Raw genomic sequence first — 24,172 nt, forward strand, 5'->3', positions numbered from 1 at the left:
AGAAAAATAAATGAATGCATTTGTCTTGCCGTCGTTTCTCCACACTTAAGATCTTAGTTTAAGCCAATACAAACACGTATCCAATGCAAGCAACGACCAGACTCATTTACTTTTTAATATTTTTTTTCGTATTTTTAAATGAACGCTAAAACACACCCAACATTCATAGGAACATCTGATTCTTACAAAACATGACTCACATTTCCAGTTTTGGGCTCCTGTGACCACACGGTTTCTCCGATATTCATGAAATTGGGCACAACTGTTCGTTTCTGAATGAAATTGAGTGAGATGATGAGGTCAACCCAGATGAAATGTCAGGACACACAAGTCCACATTCACCGGCACTAAACAGTGCAGAAAAATGACAAATGTTACCTGCAGTTTGATCATCATCAGAGATGATCCATCTTTTTAAAGCCAAAATACAATGAATTATTTAAAGGAGAAGGCTGATTTACGGATGTTCAATGCTGATTATGTTCTATAGGCCATGGCTCCCAAAAAAGAAGAAAAAGGAATGGTTGAAATGGATTTTCTTGGTTTGTATCACTGCTCTACCAAAGTCATGAGGTTTCTCACACTCTTTCTTCCTTCTTTGCATCATCAGGGTGATCAAGGCTTACCTGGACCACCTGGACCTAAGGTAACAACACAGACTGATGATAAAGATAATTTATCTTTAAAGATGAAGATAGGTGGTTAACTGAGAGATGTTTGCTAAAATGAACTTATCTTCATCTTTGCAGGGTGAATGTGGGTCTCATGGCACAGCAGGATCACAGGGTCCACAAGGGCCCACTGGCCCTGAGGGGAGGACAGGCCCTGCTGGTCCTCCAGGACTACCTGGACCCCCTGGTCCTTCAGGAACGAAATACTTTATAGAGGTGACACTATTTCATCAATCCAGTCACATTCAATAATCCGGGAAGGAAACAAATAAAGTTAATCCAGTGAAGACAAGAGCAAATAATAACATAAAAAACCCTCACATTTAATTTTAACGTGTGACATGTTTTTTGTTGTTGTTGTCAGGATATGGAAGGATCTGGAAAGAGTGACATGCTCATTGGGGCTGGAGTCAGAGGTCCACAGGTCAGTTTACAAGTGTGTGTATAATATATTTATTTATTTATTTATTTAAACAATATACAGAGTATTAAATGTTTCCCTTTTGTATGTTTCTGTTCGTCAGGGTCCTCCTGGTCTACCTGGTCTACAAGGACCCAAGGTAATCAATCAATCTATGAATATTTATGAGCTGTACTCATTAGAGAAATTGTTGTGTGATTGTTTATTCTTTTTATTTTCTCCATCTCATGTTTACAGGGTGAGGATGGAGCTCCGGGGATCTCTGTTAAAGTACGTTTAGCCACATCATAATGTTTGATTCTCTCATTTTGTGGGCCCAAAATACCATGTTGTTAGTATAGATAGTAAATCAATTCTTTGTCTAATTTCAGGGTGAACCAGGAGACCCAGGACCTGAGGGTCTTCAGGGTCCTGCTGGACTACCAGGCGCTCGGGTGAGGAGGAGTTTAAATAATGTGCTTATTATTACTCATTTAACACCACACACATTCATTCTTTTTTAATTCTCTTTACACAACACACAGGGTGCTAAAGGAGAAAAGGGAAGTCTAGGCTTGAAGGTAGGTTTGGTGACTAAAACTCATGTCAACACAAACATTTATTCACATCATTTGATTATTATTTTTAATAAACTGTGACTAATGACTTTGTGTTGTGTGTCTTGTAGGGAGATCGGGGTGAAGGTGGACTCAGTTTCCCAGGACCACCAGGGCCCCCTGGACCTCCGGGGACTATTATCAATTTACAGGATGTATGTGCTCCTTACCCTAATCTTAAAACCAGGTCTTAACCGAGAAAAAAAGCAGAATTTATTCTTATTCTATTATAAATAAGTTTGATTTTATATTAATTAATTTAAAAAAATATTTAAATGTTGGTACATTTTTATTTCAATGTCTTAACGGTGGGAAAAAAAACACATTATTACCTAGATTATTCTACTAACAAATCAGTTTTATTAGCTCACATGTTGAACATCAAGATCTGCTGCTTAAAAAAACCCTCATTGGCTGGAAATAAAACATACTTTTAGTTCTTTTATGCAGCAGTAGAAGAGAAAAACACCCTTAACCTGTCATCTTAATACATCTTATATTTGGATATACTTTCTACATTTGATTACGGGTTGTATTGTACGCTGTAATGTTTTATTTCATAGCTTTTCAATTCTCTACATGGAGAAGCTAATCAAGCTGTTAGCATGTAGCGTGTTTTACGTGCTGTTAGCATTATGTTAGCATGCTGCTAGCATGTAAAACACATTAACAGCAACTTGTGTTCCGTCTGCAGCTGCTCCTCAATGTCACAGATGGAATTTTCAACCTCACAGAGATCAGAGGACCACCAGGACCCAACGTGAGTAGAAAGAAAAACACGAACATGTTTCCTAGTTCTGCAGTTTCCAAAGCAAAATACAGCCAACGTTAAAGGAATTCTAGCATCTTAACAAAAGTGTTTAGCATCTAAACAAAAGTATATGTTATTCGTATGCTGTTATAAGAATGCGTTCACTGATTTATCTCATCATGAGAAAGCATTTCCCAACTGGAAAGTGAAGTTTGTGTCACGTTTTGAAACGTTTACATCATTCCAAACCTCATTGAGAAAATCAACACTTTTAGCTCATGAGGACATGATAGTCTCTGGGCCTACTGCGGCCTCATTTTTTGAATGTTCGTACTTCCCATGAGTATGACCACAGGATTTCAAACACTGAAGTCACAAAATAGTACATTTTAAACTCACTTGTGGAGGCAACAGTGGATCAACAACTAAACAGTTGTGTGATGTAAAATCGCTTATTTTCTCTATGGAATTTGGTGTGGGAGTGTGAGTGTTTTACAGTGACTAAAACTTCCAGTTTCCAGTTGCAAAAAGGCTGTTAAACGTTGCGATAACACTTTGAATATGTTATTAAGTAAGTATCATAGACTTAAAATGGTGCAGATTATAATAGCACTAATCTTTTGTTAAGTGGCTGAAATCTGTTTTGGTTTTTTTCTCCTTGGCATGTTTTCAGTGATTCAATTAAATGAATGAGCTGCCATTTTGTCTGATATGTTAAATGTGAGCATATGGTTTCAGAAATTAATCCTATTTTGCTCCTTTTGCTTGTATGTGTGCTTATGTCTGTGTGTGTGTGTGTGTGTGTGTGTATTACAGGGACCTGAAGGTTTGCCAGGCAGAGCTGGGTTTCCTGTAAGAGCATTCTGCTTCATCATCTTATTTTGTGCATGTGCAACTGCACTTGAACTTTTCGTTTTCACACAACTACTTGAAAGCAATATAACCTTTTATTTATTTTTCAATTTTGTCTTTGCTATCATGGGACTAAACAGGGTATGTGACTGTGCTTTCACCTGGAATTGGGATAAAAAATAAATAAATAGTTGCTTGGCTAAAATATTAACATCTTTGGATCATAGCTTTCTGATTTTTACAGTAAAATATAGGGATTCACTGTAAATATACACTGATCACTCGATTAACAGAAGGTTATTATGAAATCCTGCCCACTGTAGCTTTGAGGGGTCATTTAGGTAACTTAAAGGTGTATACCATTGTTGTTTTCACATTTTATTATCCTAGATTAAACTCTCAACTGTCCTTTGCAGGGTCCCAGAGGACCAAAGGGAGACAGCGGCTCCCCAGGTGCCCACGGGCCACCAGGGATTAAAGTGAGATGCCTGTGAGGTTATACAGAAACCGTTCTGTACAGTGTATGCAGACTAATATTAAAGATTTCATGCGTTTGCTTCAACAGGGAGAAAAAGGAGAGTCAGGAGTGACCATTGCTGCTGATGGATCTCTATTATCTGCTCCCAGGGGTCCACATGGGCCCAAAGGCATCAAGGTGACACATAAGTGAACTGGCACTTTAAATTATTAACACCAGTGGCTAGTGACACATTTCACTGTACTGTGTTCTTCTTGTTGTTGTTTTTATAGGGGGACCGTGGGTTCCCAGGAGCTACTGGACTGATGGTGAGAACATAACATAAATTACCACTTTAATAGCTACCAACACACCAACACACTTTTTAAAAACCATAACTTAATGTGTATGACACAGTGATGAATTGTTGGGTTTATTTTAGGGCCCGATAGGACCGACTGGACAAAAAGGAGAATATGGTTTCCCTGGTCGCCCGGTGAGTTACTGCGACTCATTTGTAATTGTCAAGACTGATATCACAACTGTCAGCTAGTTTTTTTTTTTACAAACACAAGGTAACTAATTCACTCAGGTGTAAGTTTATTAAAATTTCCTCGAATAATTGGCTTAAAAGGTGAAAGTTTTTGTCAAAGATTTGGCTGCCTTGTCTGCTCGGTGATTCAAATTATGTTCTGCATTTGTACAAAGAACAAAAATTATTTCATTCTTTTTTTAAATCTTCTAGGGGCGACCTGGTTTGCCCGGAAGAAAGGGTGACGGAGGAGATGCTGATGGTCGGCCGGTAAGAGGAAGCAGTGGCAAAAACATGGAAAAAAGTCTCTAAAACAAGAAGAACAAACAGCAAACTCGTCCATGTTAAGCAATAATCTGTTTTTACTTTTTCCCTCTCTGTCTCAGGGACCACCGGGTCCTCCAGGTCCTCCAGGACTTCCAGGAAGAATTCTTGGTTTAAATGGAGTGAGTATTGATCTGTGTTTGTTTATGCTAAAGCAATTGTATATGGACGAATCCAGAAACCTTTTTTGCCATTACTGCGGTGGCAGGTCGTATTAATGACATATTGTAAGTTACAACAAACTGATGTCATGTATACGGTCGCACATGGATAAAGTAAAAGCTTTCATATTTCAGGTTTTTTTCAACAAGGATAAATCTTATAACTACTGCTGAGAGCAACACAGGTTATTCCAGACACTGTTGTAACTGCTGGAGACATACCTGCACATTTCTGGTGCTTTGCTGGATTTTATATGGAAACCAAATGTACTGCTCCACCTTTTTACCAAAATTTCCACCAGTGTTCAACAAACACACGTAAATGGTTGCAAGGACGGGACAATATCAAAGATTATTTCACAAAAAATGCACTCACAGTAATGGAAAGACACTAAAGTCTTATTATTGTGAGTTATTGTGGATAATTTTTACTTGTAAATGCTAAGTGGCTTGCCAGCATACAGTCCTAGTGATTTCTTATGAGTGCCACAAGGGAGAGCCTTCATCCTCCTTGTAATTACTGGACTTCTATTTTTGTTTTTTACTTTAAATTGCTCACTAAAAATATTAATCATATCTATGATACATTAAAAAGAGTTTGGAAATAAAGCAATATAATAATATTGTGAACTGTAATTAATTTGGTCAGGAAAAACAAATAATTAATTGCGTCCTGTGACATTTGGTTTTAATTTTTTTTCTTGATGTATGAAAAGATTTTTTTATGAAAAGGAAAACTCCTGTCAGTTTGATTAATGTTCATTTAAACTTCCGCCTGACACCGCTGCTCTTCTTTGAATCCTTAAAGACAGTGTTCCCGGTGCGACCCAGACCGCACTGCAAACAGGGACCAGTAAGTCTGACTCAGACCGTCTGAGTGGTCTGTTTAACTTTGAAATGGGACCATGACTCGTGGTTCTGATGGTGTGTGGGTGTCGCAGCATGGCAGCAGCTCTTAATTGTCTCCTCTTTGTTGTCATAAGGACCTTTGGAAGGTCTGAATGTTTGTGGGTGTGGTCTAATTTCATCAGGCGTTAACATTTGTCTTGTAAACAGCTTGTTATTCTCCTCATTCACAAATCTGTGATCAGGTCTACAAGAAAAATTGATTCTATGTATCTGCCAAATGCAGATTAAATGGATATTTCATGTTTTGTTTTTTTCAATCTGAACTGTGTGCGCCCTCTGCTGGTTGAACCAGCAACTGTTTGCCACTTCATCTCATGGACAGACTGTCTTTTCTGACTGGAAACTCAAATTTGTACATCCCTCTCTCTCCTCCACCAAAGTCCATGCTTTTGCCTCACAGCACTTAGGAGTTGTTAATAAACTGCCGCCTCCATCAGTAAAGTTCAAATGTGTTGTTTTGTTACCTTCGGTGTTTTGAAATCCTTCATTCAGATTAACATCAGTGACTTTGGTGCAGGAGAGTGAGAGGTTCACAAACTGCAGTTTCCAGACAGAAGTGTCTGTGTAACACTGAGAAAAAGTGGTGAATATGTACCCTGCAGAGGTCCAGCAGGGGGCAGTGTGTCAGTACCTTGTACAGCCACACCTCAAAAACATAAATTATCACTTTTTTGGTGATAATGACATGAATTATCACTTTTTTAAGATGCATTAGCTGCAAGACTCAAAATGATCACCCAGGACAAATGTTGACGCCTCGTTCGACTTTCTCTCCTCATCAGCTCAAAGCTGAATGAACCTCTGACAGGAAGGAGTATTTACATCCGAATCCCGATCACTTTCAGTTCAATCAGATTAAAAAGGAATGCTGTTGTTTTTTCCAGACTAAAATATTGACTGCTATAAGCTTTGAATTGTTAATTATCGTAAAGAAAAGCTCCCTCCTTATTAATCGCTGTAAGTTGTATTGAAAGTGAGATAAATCAAACTCCCTTTGTTCCTGGTGTTGGGTTTATATGGTTTCTGTTTTTACAACTTTGTGTTTTATTCTCATTCTTTGTGGTGATACTTTGTTTTTTCTGGACTAAATCTTTTTCAAATCTCCCTTTTTACATTTGGAGTGCAATCTCTAAACTGGATTATTTATTGTAATTGAATGTAGAGCTGATAATATTACCAAAAAGGGGGTTTATCGTTATACAAAATGTGTTAAAGCAGAATAAATATGGATTTGAGTGAAAGTTGAAGGACATACTACCTGACCATTAAATAAGAAGTCACATGTTCAACCAAGCCTGCAGGGGGCAGTGTTATGATCCGTGGTTGCTTCAGTTGTTTGGGCCCAAAAACATGAGGTCCGCTGATCAAAATATTCTGAATGATCAGATTAAAGGATAATCTTGCATTTACGAGGCTTAAATTGGGAAAGAATAGTTCAAGCATGAGCATGAGTCAGCATTTTCGCCACAGATTCCAGGTCCTAACCTTATTAAGAATCTTTGCAATGTGCTGGAGAAGATTTAAAACAATCTTGGCATCGTCATAAACACAAGACCTTGGCAAAAGTTTATTAAAATGACACCACAGCAAATTTGTGCCGAAATCAAACTAAATTTGGTTCGAAAAATATGTGTGTGTGACTTTTGTTTGGCCAGTCAGAGTAATGAACCTTCAAGGACGAATATTGAATTATTGCCCTGCTGAACCTAGTTGAGGGTGAAATGCCTGCCAATATGGCGTCCGTGTTTGCCATAATTATGTCCATAAACCGAAGCTGTCACAGTCGAGTTCCAACAGTATCTTCCTGGTCAATACACGTGTGAAACACACACACCATGTGATGATTAGAAAAACATAAGGAAAGATTTGACACTCACATTATCACTATTAACCCCAACGATGTTGTGTACATTTTTACTGCTTAAACCTTTGCCCTAACTTTTTGTATTTTGACCTACTACAGTCAGGTGATGGTTGTGTGTGCTGCTGTTTAAATATAACATGAACCCCACTGTAGATGAAATTAATGTTTTAATGTTTGGTGGCTTATTTAACACGTTTTTTTTTTTATCTGTATTTTCAGCAGTCTCCATGTGTGTTTTAACCCTTTGTTTACATGTGTATGTCTGTTTACTCCTGTCACAAACAACCCGAGCCCCATGTTAATCTGTGTGCTTGTGTGTGTGTGTGTGTGTGTGTGTGTGTGTGTGTGTAGGGGTCAGTGGCAAGGAGAGGAGATTCATTTGGATCCAAAGGCGACAAAGGGGAGGTTGGATTACCTGGAGAACAAGGGACACCTGGTAAGACTAACAGAAACATTAAAATCACTGTAATATGTATTATTATTATCCCTATTAAAGAGTTAGTTTGGGTTTGTAAAGTGAAGATTATTGACTATAGTATCGTAACAATATGTTCACCACTTTATCTCACTGTCAGTCTGCCTTTGACAACCGGAAAGTAAAGACTGTAAAATCCCTCACTGGCCTGCACCAAATCCCATAGAGAAAATCAACGTTTTTAGCTCACGGGAACACAGATCAGCAGATCAGCTGTTGCCTCCTTTGATGAATTTGTGTCACTGAGTCAAATTCACAAGACGAATTTCCAAAACTTAAAAGACAAAATAACATATTTGAACTTAATGATGTGAGGCAGCTGTGGATCAACATTTCCCGTGTCCCAAGGTGTAAAATCGTTATTTTTTTCAATGGAATTTGGTGCAGAGGATGAAGAGCTCACATTGTGACACTTTCTTAGATTTTATTAAATGAGTTTTTTGGTTGGCAGCACATTTTGTCCTATTAAGGTTGTGTTGTCTTTCTTCTTAGCTCCTGCATTCGTAGATGGAATTGTGGTGAGTATTGATTTATTCTTCATTCTATACAATATACATACCAGCAGTGTTTCTCAAACCTCTTATATGCGACTTACTCTTTTTAAAGATCACAAAATATGGTGTATATCATTTAGGTGAAAACACTTTCATTTGGCACAAATTAAAATAGCATTGTAGATGTTTTTGGAACATATTTTGAAGCACTGAATGCTACACTGGACCTTTAATACATGTGCTGTTAATAAATCTGAAGAAGAAGCCTGAAAACAATTCTATGTCAGACCAAAACAAGTGCGTGTGTCAGCAAAAATAGTCATGTAACATTATGTATGTGAGTAATGAGTAATCTGATATTCTTTGGAAATAAACCTGGAAAGTTGCCTTGAACTACCTAATGCTGCATTCAGGTGAATGTTTGATCCATAGCTCCTAAAGTCCTCATGCCATGTGTGTCCTTGAGCAAAACTCTTACGTAACATTAAATCATAAACCTGGATTTGTAGAAGAAAAAGAATCCTCTCAATCTAACCTGTCAGGGAGAAAAAGGTGATCAGGGAAACCAAGGTGAGAAGGGAGAAAAGGGTGACGCCGGTGAACCTGGACCTCCAGGACTGCCCGGCAGATCTGGTCTTGTAGTAAGTTCATTTTTTTTCTTTTTTATTAAATCCATCCTCCTATTGATGTGGAGTTTGGTCTGAAGTCATAATATTCTATTTCTTTACCTGTAGGGTCCAAAGGGTGAGTCCATCGTGGGTCCTTCAGGTCCTGCTGGTTCTCCTGGCCAACCTGGACCCGCTGGGTTTGGACGACCTGGACCTAGAGGCCAGCCAGGTCCTGCTGGACCTCCAGGACCTTCATATGAATCCAGTACATGTAAGTATACATGAGGGATATTTTTAGATTATTTTGTGAAAAGGTAGTAGATACAGTCACATGTAAATCGGATGTGATGTCCTCAGCTGTAAGCGTTCCAGGTCCTCCTGGTCCTCCAGGTCCACCAGGATCTTCAGGACATGGAAACATGGTGAGATACCTCCTCCTCCTCCTCCTCCTCCTCCTTTTGTGCAACTCTGTTATAGTTTCGACTGAAGGACATACAGTATCATATCACTAATGCTGTTGTGGTGTTGTGTGCGTCCAGGTGACCACGTACAAAACGGTCCACGCTCTGACCAGAGAGAGTCAACGCGCTGCAGAGGGAACACTGGCTTATGTGTCAGAGCAAGGAGGAGAGCTGTACGTCAGGGCTCGGAACGGCTGGCGTAAGATCCAGGTGTGCAGTGTGTGTGTATGAGAGAGGACATGTTCTTTCACTTTCTGTCTCCCCCATTTTTCCTTTCACCCCAACCTGTCTAGGCAGATGACGGCACATTTTTGTGTCTGGTTCTGTTAGGGATGTCCTAATACCACTTTTTTGTGTCCGATACCAGTATCAAAAAACTTGAGTATTAAGAAATCATATTAGACCATTTATGAACTATGAAGCTATGAAATAATGTTCTGCAATTTTGACTGTCATGTTTTATCAAGTGGAAGAATGAAAAAAGCACAAAAACAAATGTATTGACCAAAACAATGGTACAGTATGATATGTCAACCATAGGCTGCATTGGTTTCTGATGATTCGGAATCTAAAATAAAAAAAAAAATCCATATTGTTTGACATTTAGGTTGAAAAAAATTCTGATTATTTGTTTGTCTTCCAGCTTGGAGAGCTGATTCAATCAGGACCTTCGTCCTCAGCAGCGTCTCATGCTCTCAGCAGGACTGGAGAATGGAGCAGGACACACAGGAGCCACAGCCAGGTGAACACACACACACACACACACACACACAGAATAGAAGCCCTTTCCCTAATCTTAATCATAAAAAACAGATTATTTCTCTCACACACTCGCAAACATACTCGCCGGACATTTCCAGGCAACTTGGAACAACTGCTCCCTGTTAATGTAAATATCTTATCCGCCAATCAAAAGGCAGCAAATCAATGCATTTAGGAGTGTTCAGTTCAGTTGTTGTTGTCTGGACTTTTTTGTTTGTTTGTAACTTTAAACTGATCCTGAAAATTAAGAAGAAAGATGTAATTATTTTAGAAACTAGGGTTTTCACGCACAGCTATCTCTATAACCACTTGTTTTCAACACTGCCACTTTATTAGTTGGCCTGTGTACCTAATAAAACGACAAGTGATATGACAAAAAAGAGTGTGTGTTGGTCCATATTGGTTTGTTGTGTCAGGTCCATTCAGCCCATACACTCCTGTATATAACACACCGTGTCATAATCATAATTTATCAGACAGGAAAGAAAGAAAAAATAGGAACCAGACACGCTCACATTTATCTTCTTTGAATCTCTTTGAACAGGAGCTGCAGGAGAACAACCGAGGATATCAGCCCAGCTTTAATGTTCTACCACAGACCTTCAACGACGTTTCTGGGGTGAGGGATTTTGGCCAGCATCATGATGTCACCTGAAATCAGACTTCCACTACATGATACCACACTGGTGTCCGCTCACCTGTCCCATACTTTATCATCTATTTTCCTCTAAGTGGGCACATAATATACAAAATTGATGTCATTTGCGATGAGGAATATCTGGAACTAGTGATTGAGGTCGTTAACTCCTGTAGAGGAAGCTCATTTTCCCATAGACTATCCATCCAAACTAATTGCAGCTTAGTGGATTCGCCCTCTGGTGGTTATTCAGTATATTCTCATTTCTTTGTTGGCCTGTTCTTGTTTTTGTTTTTCTTCTAATAATAATAATTTCCAGCAGACTAAAAACTGACAGGTGCAATGCTGCCCTCCACAGTTCAAGCTCCTTCTCATCCTCTCATCCTCTCATCTCCTCTGTCCCATCCTCAAAGTTCCAGATGTTTCCAATCCCAGATCTATTGTGAACATGAAGACAGTGGTGCATTGTTGGTTTTAGTCCAAGTGTCCTCTCTCTACCTCTGTTTTAGCTCCACCTGGTGGCGTTGAACGCTCCACTGAAAGGGGACATGCGCGGAATCCGCGGCGTGGACTTCCAGTGCTACCAGCAGGCTCGCTCCATGGGACTGACTGCCACCTACAGGGCCTTCCTGTCCTCACACCTGCAGGACCTGGCAACTATAGTGAGGAAGGTGGACCGCACAGCCATGCCTGTGGTTAATCTCAAGGTCAGAACACAGTTTAGATTGACAGGATTTTTTAGATTAGTGATGTTACAACAGTTTGTCAACTTTAAATGTTTCCTCTCTTATCCTCAGGGTGACGTGTTGTTCAGTAGTTGGACCTCCATCTTCTCAGGAAATGGAGGCTCATTTAATCCGTCCACACCAATTTATTCCTTTGACGGACGCAACGTTATGACTGATTCAGCCTGGTGAGTGTGTGTGTGAGTGAGGGAGTGAGTGTGTGAGTGAGTGAGTGAATGTGTAATTGTGTGTGTCTGTGTGTGAGTGTGATTTTACCTTCTTTCTGTCTGTGACTCTCTCACTTACACATTCACTCTCTCACTCAGTCAGTCACTCACTCACTCGCTCACACACACTCACCCACTCACTCACTTGCCCTCTCACGCTCACTCACTCACACTCACTTAGTCATTCACTCTCTCAGTCACTCACTCACTCACTCACTCACTCACTCACTCAAGCACGCACTCACTCACTCACTCACTCACATACACTCTCTCACTTGCTCACTTACTCACTGTCTCACTCACTGACACTCACTTAGTCATTCACTCTCTAGTCAGTCACTCACTCACTCACATACACTCTCTCACTTGCTCACTCACTCACCCTCTCACTCAATCATTCACTGTCTCACTCACTCACTGACACTCACTTAGTCATTCCCTCTCTCTCTCAGTCAGTCACTCACTCACTCACTCACTTGCTCACTCACTCACCCTCTCACTCAATCACTCACTGTCTCACTCACTCACTGACACTCAATTAGTCATTCACTCTCTGTCATTCAGTCAGTCACTCACTCACTCACTCACATACACTCTCTCACTTGCTCACTCACTCACTCACTCACTCATGTGTCTGGTGTTTGTTCCTCAGGCCAGAGAAGTTGATGTGGCACGGCTCCAGCTCGGTCGGGATCAGACTGACCACAAACTACTGCGAGGCGTGGAGGACGTCCGACATGGCGGTGACGGGTCAGGCGGCGCTGCTGCACACGGGACGACTGCTGGGTCAACACGCTCGCTCCTGCTCCAACCACTACATCGTCCTGTGTATAGAGAACACGTATGTGGGCAGCACACACCCACGGAGGCCGTGACCACACACACATGGCAAACACACACACACACACACACGTGAACACATGAGGAAACACACACACACACACACGTGAACACATGAGGAACGTAGGGAATGTGAATGGGAAACACATGTAGGCACATACATACATACATACATACATACATGATCATTTGTCACTGTTTCACTGAAAGTACAGACAAAAACAAAATTCCCCCAAAAACTGTTTTGCCACTAAATTCTTGTTTCCTTTTTTTTTAAATCTATGAACAATACGGATAAATGGAAGTTAATCTGTCTGAGCAGATTTTTAATTTTGAAAATCTCTAAATTTCTATCTTTATTTTGCGTTGGAAATTATGTATTTAATTTTTTTTTTGTCTCTAAACTCCACAAATGTTTTTTAATGTCTCATTTTCACCTTTTATTTTTCCAATATGGTTTGAAATGTTAATCTTAAAATATAATAATATATATATATCCAAGAGTATCAAATTCAGCCATATTCGACGAAAGAAAATAATCTTGTACAAACAGACCCGAAAAAAAATCTCCTAAAAGTCACCAATCCTTTCTTAAATTTTGAACAAATTGTGTCATTTTAAAAAATCTCCCCAAACATCCAATAATTTCTTCCTCAGACTGAAACTTTAAAAAATACGTCCGATATTTTTTTGACTTTTCAAATGGAAAAAAACGTCCGAAAAACGTAAAATGTTTGGCAAAGAAAATTTAAACGAATCAACGATTGCTTTCTTTGAGGAAAAATTGAAGGCTTGACTCAACCTTGATCACTGTCTGGCGCCCCCTGTTGGAACGAACCTCGTCAGGAGGATGTGAACTTTAACCCCGCTGCTTGTAATGTACTTTAGCGTTAGCATTAGCGTTGAAATCAGCGTGTGAATTTCATTAATTTATCCTGTAGCAGGTCAAAGTGTGAAAATCTAGTCCATTCACTTTTTCTGTCTTAGACTTTAATGATGTTGGAACATGTATATATATAAATATATATAATTGTGTTGTCAGGTTTTTTTTTTTCTACTCGTAGACGTAGAGTTTTTTGTTTTTCTTCTCACCGCGTACGTCTCTGTTCACATTCAGTTCAGTTGTTGTCTGGACTTTTTTGTTTGTTTCTTTTTTTTTATTGAGCTTCGAAAGTAAAGAGACACATTTGTACTGACCAGTGTTCACGCTCAAATAAAAGTACACGTCTGGTTCTGTGGTTTTTTTTAAAGTGTTGTCTTTGTCGTCGTTTGTTTCACGTGTGAATGTGGAATTAATTGACATGAGTTATGACTAAGTACCTTATTATGACTTAACATCTCACAATAATGACTTAGTATATAATTATGACTTAAAATCTCATTATTATAACTAAGTACCTTATTATGACTTAGTATCTCAAAAGTAAGACTTATTTTCTCATAATTATGAATTAACATCTCATAATTATGACTCCCATCCCATCAGTGACATGGTTCAATAGCGATGGCAGACTTGGTCGACATACTTATCTATGACTTTATGTCAAATTTTGGACGACATACTTATCTATGACTTTATGTCAAATTTTGGACAACATACTAACCTATTACATTTTTGTCAATTTTTGGACGACATGAATGACTTTTTGGTCACATTTTGGACGACATTAACCCATGACATTTTTGGTCAAATTCTGTACGACATACTAACCTAAGACTTTTTTGTCAAATTATGGACGACATACTAACCTATGACTTTTTTGTCACATTTTGGACGACATGCTAACATGACATTTTTGGTCAAATTCTGTACGACATACTAACCTATGACTTTTTTGTAATTTTTTGGACGACATACTAACCTATGACTTTTTTGTAATTTTTTGGACGACATACTAACCTATGACTTTTTTGTCACATTTTGCACAACATACTAACCTATGACTTTTTTGTCATATTTTGGACGACATGCTAACATGACATTTTTGTCAATTTTTGGACATCATACTAACCTATGACATTTTTGGTCAAATTCTGTATGACATACTAACCTAAGACTTTTTTGTCAAATTATGGACGACATACTAACCTATGACTTTTTTGTCACATTTTGGACGACATGCTAACATGACATTTTTGTCAATTTTTGGACATCATACTAACCTATGACATTTTTGGTCACATTTTGGATGACATACTAACCTATGACATTTTTGTCACTTTTTGGACATCATACTAACCTATGACTTTTTGTTCACATTTTGGACGACATACTATACTGTGACTTTTTTGTCACTTTTTGGACGACATACTATATATACTATGACTTTTTTATCAAATTATGGACGACATACTAACCTATGACTTTTTTGTCACTTTTTGGACGACATACAATACTCTGACTTTTTTGTCACTTTTTGGACTACATACTATACTATGACTTTTTTGTCACTTTTTGGACGACAGTAACCGATGACTTTTTTGTCACTTTTTGGACGACAGTAACCGATGACTTTTTTGTCAAATCATGGACGACATACTAACCTATGACTTTTTTAGCTAATTATGGACGACATACTAACCTATGACTTTTTTGTCACTTTTTGGACATCATACTAACCTATGACATTTTTGTCACATTTTGGACAACATACTATATATACTATGACTTTTTTATCAAATTATGGACGACATACTAACCTATGACTTTTTTGTCACTTTTTGGACTACATACTATACTATGACTTTTCGTTCACATTTTGGACGACATACTAACCTATGACTTTTTGTTCACATTTTGGACATCATACTAACCTATGACATTTTTGTCACTTTTTGGACATCATACTAACCTATGACTTTTTGTTCACATTTTGGACGACATACTATACTGTGACTTTTTTGTCACTTTTTGGACGACATACTTTATATACTATGACTTTTTTATCAAATTATGGACGACATACTAACCTATGACTTTTTTGTCACTTTTTGGATGACATACTATACTATGACTTTTCGTTCACATTTTGGACTACATACTATACTATAACTTTTTTGTCAAATTATGGACGACAGTAACCTATGACATTTTTGTCACTTTTTGGACATCATACTAACCTATGACTTTTTGTTCACATTTTGGACATCATACTAACCTATGACATTTTTTGTCAAATTCTGTACGTCATACTAACATATGATGTTTTGGTCACATTTTTGACGATATACTAACCGATGACTTTCTTGTCACTTTTTGGACATCATACTAACCTATGACATTTTTGGTCACATTTTGGACGACATACTAACCTATGACATTTTTGTCACATTTTGGACATCATACTAACCTATGACATTTTTCATCAAATTCTGTACGACATACTAACCGATGACTTTTTTGTCAAATTATGGACGACATACTAACCGATAACTTTTTTGTCAAATCATGGACGACATACTAACCTATGACTTTTTTGTCACTTTTTGGACGACATACAATACTCTGACTTTTTTGTCACTTTTTGGACGACATACTAACCTATGACTTTTTTGTCACTTTTTGGACGACATACAATACTCTGACTTTTTTGTCACTTTTTGGACTACATACTATACTATGACTTTTTTGTCACTTTTTGGAAGACAGTAACCGATGACTTTTTTGTCAGTTTTTGGAAGACAGTAACCGATGACTTTTTTGTCAAATCATGGACGACATACTAACCTATGACTTTTTTAGCTAATTATGGACGACATACTAACCTATGACTTTTTTGTCAAATTATGGACGACAGTAACCGATGACATTTTTGGTCACATTTTGGACGACATACTAACCTATGACATTTTTGTCACTTTTTGGACATCATACTAACCTATGACATTTTTGTCACATTTTGGACGACATACTATATATACTATGACTTTTTTATCAAATTATGGACGACATACTAACCTATGACTTTTTTGTCACTTTTTGGACTACATACTATACTATGACTTTTCGTTCACATTTTGGACGACATACTAACCTATGACTTTTTGTTCACATTTTGGACATCATACTAACCTATGACATTTTTGTCACTTTTTGGACATCATACTAACCTATGACTTTTTGTTCACATTTTGGACGACATACTATACTGTGACTTTTTTGTCACTTTTTGGACGACATACTATATATACTATGACTTTTTTATCAAATTATGGACGACATACTAACCTATTACTTTTTTGTCACTTTTTGGATGACATACTATACTATGACTTTTCCTTCACATTTTGGACTACATACTATACTATGACTTTTTTGGCACTTTTTGGACGACAGTAACCGATGACTTTTTTGTCAAATCATGGACAACATACTAACCTATGACTTTTTTATCAAATTATGGACGACATACTAACCGATGACTTTTTTGTCAAATCATGGACGACATACTAACCTATGACTTTTTTATCAAATTATGGACGACATACTAACCTATGACTTTTTTATCAAATTATGGACGACATACTAACCTATGACTTTTTTGTCAAATTATGGACGACAGTAACCGTTGACATTTTTGTTCACATTTTGGACATCATACTAACCTATGACATTTTTTGTCAAATTCTGTACATCATACTAACCTATGACTTTTTTGTCACTTTTTGGACTACATACTATACTATGACGTTTTGGTCACATTTTTGACGATATACTAACCGATGACTTTTTTGTCACTTTTTGGACATCATACTAACCTATGACATTTTTGGTCACATTTTGGACGACATACTAACCTATGACATTTTTGTCACTTTTTGGACATCATACTAACCTATGACATTTTTGGTCACATTTTGGATGACATACTAACCTATGACATTTTTGTCACATTTTGGACATCATACTAACCTATTACATTTTTCATCAAATTCTGTACGACATACTAACCTATGACTTTTTTGTCAAATTATGGACGACATACTAACCGATAACTTTTTTGTCAAATCATGGACGACATACTAACCTATGACTTTTTTGTCACTTTTTGGACGACATACAATACTCTGACTTTTTTGTCACTTTTTGGACGACATACAATACTATGACCTTTTTGTCAAATTCTGTACGACATACTAACCTATGACTTTTTTTTCACTTTTTGGACGACATACTAACCTATGACGTTTTTGTCACTTTTTGGACGACATACTATACTATGACTTTTTTATCAAATTATGGACGACAGTAACCGATGACTTTTTTGTCAAATCATGGACATCATACTAACCTATGACTTTTTTGTCACTTTTTGGACGACAGTAACCGATGACTTTTTTGTCACTTTTTGGACGACAGTAACCGATGACTTTTTTGTCAAATCATGGACGACATACTAACCGATGACATTTTTGGTCACATTTTGGATGACATACTATACTATGACTTTTCGTTCACATTTTGGACGACATACTAACCTATGACTTTTTTGTCAAATTATGGACGACATACTAACCGATAACTTTTTTGTCAAATCATGGACGACATACTAACCTATGACTTTTTTGTCACTTTTGGAAGACATACAATACTATGACTTTTTTGTCACTTTTTGGACGACATACTAACCTATGACTTTTTTGTCACTTTTTGGACGACATACAATACTCTGACTTTTTTGTCACTTTTTGGACGACATACTAACCTATGACTTTTTTGTCACTTTTTGGACGACATACAATACTCTGACTTTTTTGTCACTTTTTGGACTACATACTATACTATGACTTTTTTGTCACTTTTTGGAAGACAGTAACCGATGACTTTTTTGTCAGTTTTTGGACGACAGTAACCGATGACTTTTTTGTCAAATCATGGACGACATACTAACCTATGACTTTTTTAGCTAATTATGGACGACATACTAACCTATGACTTTTTTGTCAAATTATGGACGACAGTAACCGATGACATTTTTGGTCACATTTTGGACGACATACTAACCTATGACATTTTTGTCACTTTTTGGACATCATACTAACCTATGACATTTTTGTCACATTTTGGACGACATACTATATATACTATGACTTTTTTATCAAATTATGGACGACATACTAACCTATGACTTTTTTGTCACTTTTTGGACTACATACTATACTATGACTTTTCGTTCACATTTTGGACGACATACTAACCTATGACTTTTTGTTCACATTTTGGACATCATACTAACCTATGACATTTTTGTCACTTTTTGGACATCATACTAACCTATGACTTTTTGTTCACATTTTGGACGACATACTATACTGTGACTTTTTTGTCACTTTTTGGACGACATACTATATATACTATGACTTTTTTATCAAATTATGGACGACATACTAACCTATTACTTTTTTGTCACTTTTTGGATGACATACTATACTATGACTTTTCCTTCACATTTTGGACTACATACTATACTATGACTTTTTTGGCACTTTTTGGACGACAGTAACCGATGACTTTTTTGTCAAATCATGGACAACATACTAACCTATGACTTTTTTATCAAATTATGGACGACATACTAACCGATGACTTTTTTGTCAAATCATGGACGACATACTAACCTATGACTTTTTTATCAAATTATGGACGACATACTAACCTATGACTTTTTTATCAAATTATGGACGACATACTAACCTATGACTTTTTTGTCAAATTATGGACGACAGTAACCGTTGACATTTTTGTTCACATTTTGGACATCATACTAACCTATGACATTTTTTGTCAAATTCTGTACGTCATACTAACCTATGACTTTTTTGTCACTTTTTGGACATCATACTAACCTATGACATTTTTGGTCACATTTTGGACGACATACTAACCTATGACATTTTTGTCACTTTTTGGACATCATACTAACCTATGACATTTTTGGTCACATTTTGGATGACATACTAACCTATGACATTTTTGTCACATTTTGGACATCATACTAACCTATTACATTTTTCATCAAATTCTGTACGACATACTAACCTATGACTTTTTTGTCAAATTATGGACGACATACTAACCGATAACTTTTTTGTCAAATCATGGACGACATACTAACCTATGACTTTTTTGTCACTTTTTGGACGACATACAATACTCTGACTTTTTTGTCACTTTTTGGACGACATACAATACTATGACCTTTTTGTCAAATTCTGTACGACATACTAACCTATGACTTTTTTTTCACTTTTTGGACGACATACTAACCTATGACGTTTTTGTCACTTTTTGGACGACATACTATACTATGACTTTTTTATCAAATTATGGACGACAGTAACCGATGACTTTTTTGTCAAATCATGGACATCATACTAACCTATGACTTTTTTGTCACTTTTTGGACGACAGTAACCGATGACTTTTTTGTCACTTTTTGGACGACAGTAACCGATGACTTTTTTGTCAAATCATGGACGACATACTAACCGATGACATTTTTGGTCACATTTTGGATGACATACTATACTATGACTTTTCGTTCACATTTTGGACGACATACTAACCTATGACTTTTTTGTCAAATTATGGACGACATACTAACCGATAACTTTTTTGTCAAATCATGGACGACATACTAACCTATGACTTTTTTGTCACTTTTGGAAGACATACAATACTATGACTTTTTTGTCACTTTTTGGACGACATACTAACCTATGACTTTTTTGTCACTTTTTGGACTACATACTATACTATGACTTTTTTGTCACTTTTTGGACGACAGTAACCGATGACTTTTTTATCAAATTATGGACGACATACTAACCTATGACTTTTTTGTCACTTTTTGGACTACATACTATACTATGACTTTTTTGTCAAATTATGGACGACAGTAACCGATGACATTTTTGGTCACATTTTGGACGACATACTAACCTATGACATTTTTTGTCAAATTCTGTACGTCATACTAACATATGACGTTTTGGTCACATTTTTGACGATATACTAACCAATGACTTTTTTGTCACTTTTTGGACGACATACTAACTAATGACATTTTTTGTCAAATACCTGTACGACATACTAACCTATGACTTTTTTGTCAAATCATGGACGACATGCTCACCTATGACTTTTTTGTCAAATCATGGATGACATGCTAACCTATGACATTTTTGTCACTTTTTGGACATCATTCTAACATATGACTTTTTTGTCACTTTTTGGACTACATACTATCCTATGTGACTTTTTTGTCACTTTTTGGACGACATACTATACGATGACTTTTTTGTCAAATCATGGATGACATACTAACCTATGACATTTTTGGTCAAATTCTGTACGACATACAGAATTTGTCATACAAAACGTGACTTTTTTGTCACTTTTTGGACGACATACTATACTATGACTTTTTTGTCACTTTTTGGACGACATACTATTCTATGACTTTTTTGTCACTTTTTGGACGACATACTAACCTATGACTTTTTTGTCACTTTTTGGACGACATACAATACTCTGACTTTTTTGTCACTTTTTGGACTACATACTATACTATGACTTTTTTGTCACTTTTTGGAAGACAGTAACCGATGACTTTTTTGTCAGTTTTTGGACGACAGTAACCGATGACTTTTTTGTCAAATCATGGACGACATACTAACCTATGACTTTTTTAGCTAATTATGGACGACATACTAACCTATGACTTTTTTGTCAAATTATGGACGACAGTAACCGATGACATTTTTGGTCACATTTTGGACGACATACTAACCTATGACATTTTTGTCACTTTTTGGACATCATACTAACCTATGACATTTTTGTCACATTTTGGACGACATACTATATATACTATGACTTTTTTATCAAATTATGGACGACATACTAACCTATGACTTTTTTGTCACTTTTTGGACTACATACTATACTATGACTTTTCGTTCACATTTTGGACGACATACTAACCTATGACTTTTTGTTCACATTTTGGACATCATACTAACCTATGACATTTTTGTCACTTTTTGGACATCATACTAACCTATGACTTTTTGTTCACATTTTGGACGACATACTATACTGTGACTTTTTTGTCACTTTTTGGACGACATACTATATATACTATGACTTTTTTATCAAATTATGGACGACATACTAACCTATTACTTTTTTGTCACTTTTTGGATGACATACTATACTATGACTTTTCCTTCACATTTTGGACTACATACTATACTATGACTTTTTTGGCACTTTTTGGACGACAGTAACCGATGACTTTTTTGTCAAATCATGGACAACATACTAACCTATGACTTTTTTATCAAATTATGGACGACATACTAACCGATGACTTTTTTGTCAAATCATGGACGACATACTAACCTATGACTTTTTTATCAAATTATGGACGACATACTAACCTATGACTTTTTTATCAAATTATGGACGACATACTAACCTATGACTTTTTTGTCAAATTATGGACGACAGTAACCGTTGACATTTTTGTTCACATTTTGGACATCATACTAACCTATGACATTTTTTGTCAAATTCTGTACGTCATACTAACCTATGACTTTTTTGTCACTTTTTGGACATCATACTAACCTATGACATTTTTGGTCACATTTTGGACGACATACTAACCTATGACATTTTTGTCACTTTTTGGACATCATACTAACCTATGACATTTTTGGTCACATTTTGGATGACATACTAACCTATGACATTTTTGTCACATTTTGGACATCATACTAACCTATTACATTTTTCATCAAATTCTGTACGACATACTAACCTATGACTTTTTTGTCAAATTATGGACGACATACTAACCGATAACTTTTTTGTCAAATCATGGACGACATACTAACCTATGACTTTTTTGTCACTTTTTGGACGACATACAATACTCTGACTTTTTTGTCACTTTTTGGACGACATACAATACTATGACCTTTTTGTCAAATTCTGTACGACATACTAACCTATGACTTTTTTTTCACTTTTTGGACGACATACTAACCTATGACGTTTTTGTCACTTTTTGGACGACATACTATACTATGACTTTTTTATCAAATTATGGACGACAGTAACCGATGACTTTTTTGTCAAATCATGGACATCATACTAACCTATGACTTTTTTGTCACTTTTTGGACGACAGTAACCGATGACTTTTTTGTCACTTTTTGGACGACAGTAACCGATGACTTTTTTGTCAAATCATGGACGACATACTAACCGATGACATTTTTGGTCACATTTTGGATGACATACTATACTATGACTTTTCGTTCACATTTTGGACGACATACTAACCTATGACTTTTTTGTCAAATTATGGACGACATACTAACCGATAACTTTTTTGTCAAATCATGGACGACATACTAACCTATGACTTTTTTGTCACTTTTGGAAGACATACAATACTATGACTTTTTTGTCACTTTTTGGACGACATACTAACCTATGACTTTTTTGTCACTTTTTGGACTACATACTATACTATGACTTTTTTGTCACTTTTTGGACGACAGTAACCGATGACTTTTTTATCAAATTATGGACGACATACTAACCTATGACTTTTTTGTCACTTTTTGGACTACATACTATACTATGACTTTTTTGTCAAATTATGGACGACAGTAACCGATGACATTTTTGGTCACATTTTGGACGACATACTAACCTATGACATTTTTTGTCAAATTCTGTACGTCATACTAACATATGACGTTTTGGTCACATTTTTGACGATATACTAACCAATGACTTTTTTGTCACTTTTTGGACGACATACTAACTAATGACATTTTTTGTCAAATACCTGTACGACATACTAACCTATGACTTTTTTGTCAAATCATGGACGACATGCTCACCTATGACTTTTTTGTCAAATCATGGATGACATGCTAACCTATGACATTTTTGTCACTTTTTGGACATCATTCTAACATATGACTTTTTTGTCACTTTTTGGACTACATACTATCCTATGTGACTTTTTTGTCACTTTTTGGACGACATACTATACTATGACTTTTTTGTCAAATCATGGATGACATACTAACCTATGACATTTTTGGTCAAATTCTGTACGACATACAGAATTTGTCATACAAAACGTGACTTTTTTGTCACTTTTTGGACGACATACTATACTATGACTTTTTTGTCACTTTTTGGACGACATACTATTCTATGACTTTTTGGACGACATACTAACCTATGACACTTTTGTCAAGTTTTGGACAGCATACTAACCTATGACCTTTTGGTGTCAAATGTTGGACGACATACTAACCGATGAACTTTTTGTCAAATTATGGACGACATACTAACCTATGACTTTGTCACATTT

At 36.6% G+C, this 24,172-nt stretch overlaps 1 protein-coding gene across 3 annotated transcripts in view; it reads left to right on the forward strand.

Moving 5' to 3' along the window:
• col15a1b (collagen, type XV, alpha 1b) overlaps window positions 1–14,017 on the forward strand; it is a 43,468-nt gene extending 29,451 nt beyond the window's left edge. For 2 of the 3 annotated variants that reach the window (XM_058624022.1, XM_058624002.1), the window contains 28 exons: window positions 611–646; window positions 750–887; window positions 1,036–1,095; window positions 1,196–1,231; window positions 1,330–1,362; window positions 1,464–1,526; window positions 1,617–1,652; window positions 1,760–1,843; window positions 2,383–2,448; window positions 3,256–3,291; window positions 3,708–3,770; window positions 3,857–3,946; window positions 4,042–4,077; window positions 4,191–4,244; window positions 4,494–4,550; window positions 4,667–4,726; window positions 5,574–5,618; window positions 7,890–7,974; window positions 8,506–8,531; window positions 9,050–9,148; window positions 9,242–9,386; window positions 9,473–9,537; window positions 9,655–9,786; window positions 10,220–10,318; window positions 10,883–10,957; window positions 11,485–11,682; window positions 11,773–11,888; window positions 12,580–14,017. In XM_058624022.1, coding sequence (XP_058480005.1) covers window positions 611–646; window positions 750–887; window positions 1,036–1,095; window positions 1,196–1,231; window positions 1,330–1,362; window positions 1,464–1,526; window positions 1,617–1,652; window positions 1,760–1,843; window positions 2,383–2,448; window positions 3,256–3,291; window positions 3,708–3,770; window positions 3,857–3,946; window positions 4,042–4,077; window positions 4,191–4,244; window positions 4,494–4,550; window positions 4,667–4,726; window positions 5,574–5,618; window positions 7,890–7,974; window positions 8,506–8,531; window positions 9,050–9,148; window positions 9,242–9,386; window positions 9,473–9,537; window positions 9,655–9,786; window positions 10,220–10,318; window positions 10,883–10,957; window positions 11,485–11,682; window positions 11,773–11,888; window positions 12,580–12,802 — 2,256 coding nt within the window. In that variant the 3' untranslated portion in view covers window positions 12,803–14,017. The remainder of the gene's footprint in view (window positions 1–610; window positions 647–749; window positions 888–1,035; window positions 1,096–1,195; window positions 1,232–1,329; window positions 1,363–1,463; window positions 1,527–1,616; window positions 1,653–1,759; window positions 1,844–2,382; window positions 2,449–3,255; window positions 3,292–3,707; window positions 3,771–3,856; window positions 3,947–4,041; window positions 4,078–4,190; window positions 4,245–4,493; window positions 4,551–4,666; window positions 4,727–5,573; window positions 5,619–7,889; window positions 7,975–8,505; window positions 8,532–9,049; window positions 9,149–9,241; window positions 9,387–9,472; window positions 9,538–9,654; window positions 9,787–10,219; window positions 10,319–10,882; window positions 10,958–11,484; window positions 11,683–11,772; window positions 11,889–12,579) is intronic. The other variant, XM_058624011.1, reaches the window with a different exon arrangement.
• The last annotated feature ends 10,155 nt before the right edge of the window (window positions 14,018–24,172 follow it).

The sequence above is a fragment of the Solea solea genome, chromosome 1 (assembly GCF_958295425.1).
Source record: "Solea solea chromosome 1, fSolSol10.1, whole genome shotgun sequence".
Lineage (NCBI taxonomy): Eukaryota > Metazoa > Chordata > Actinopteri > Pleuronectiformes > Soleidae > Solea > Solea solea.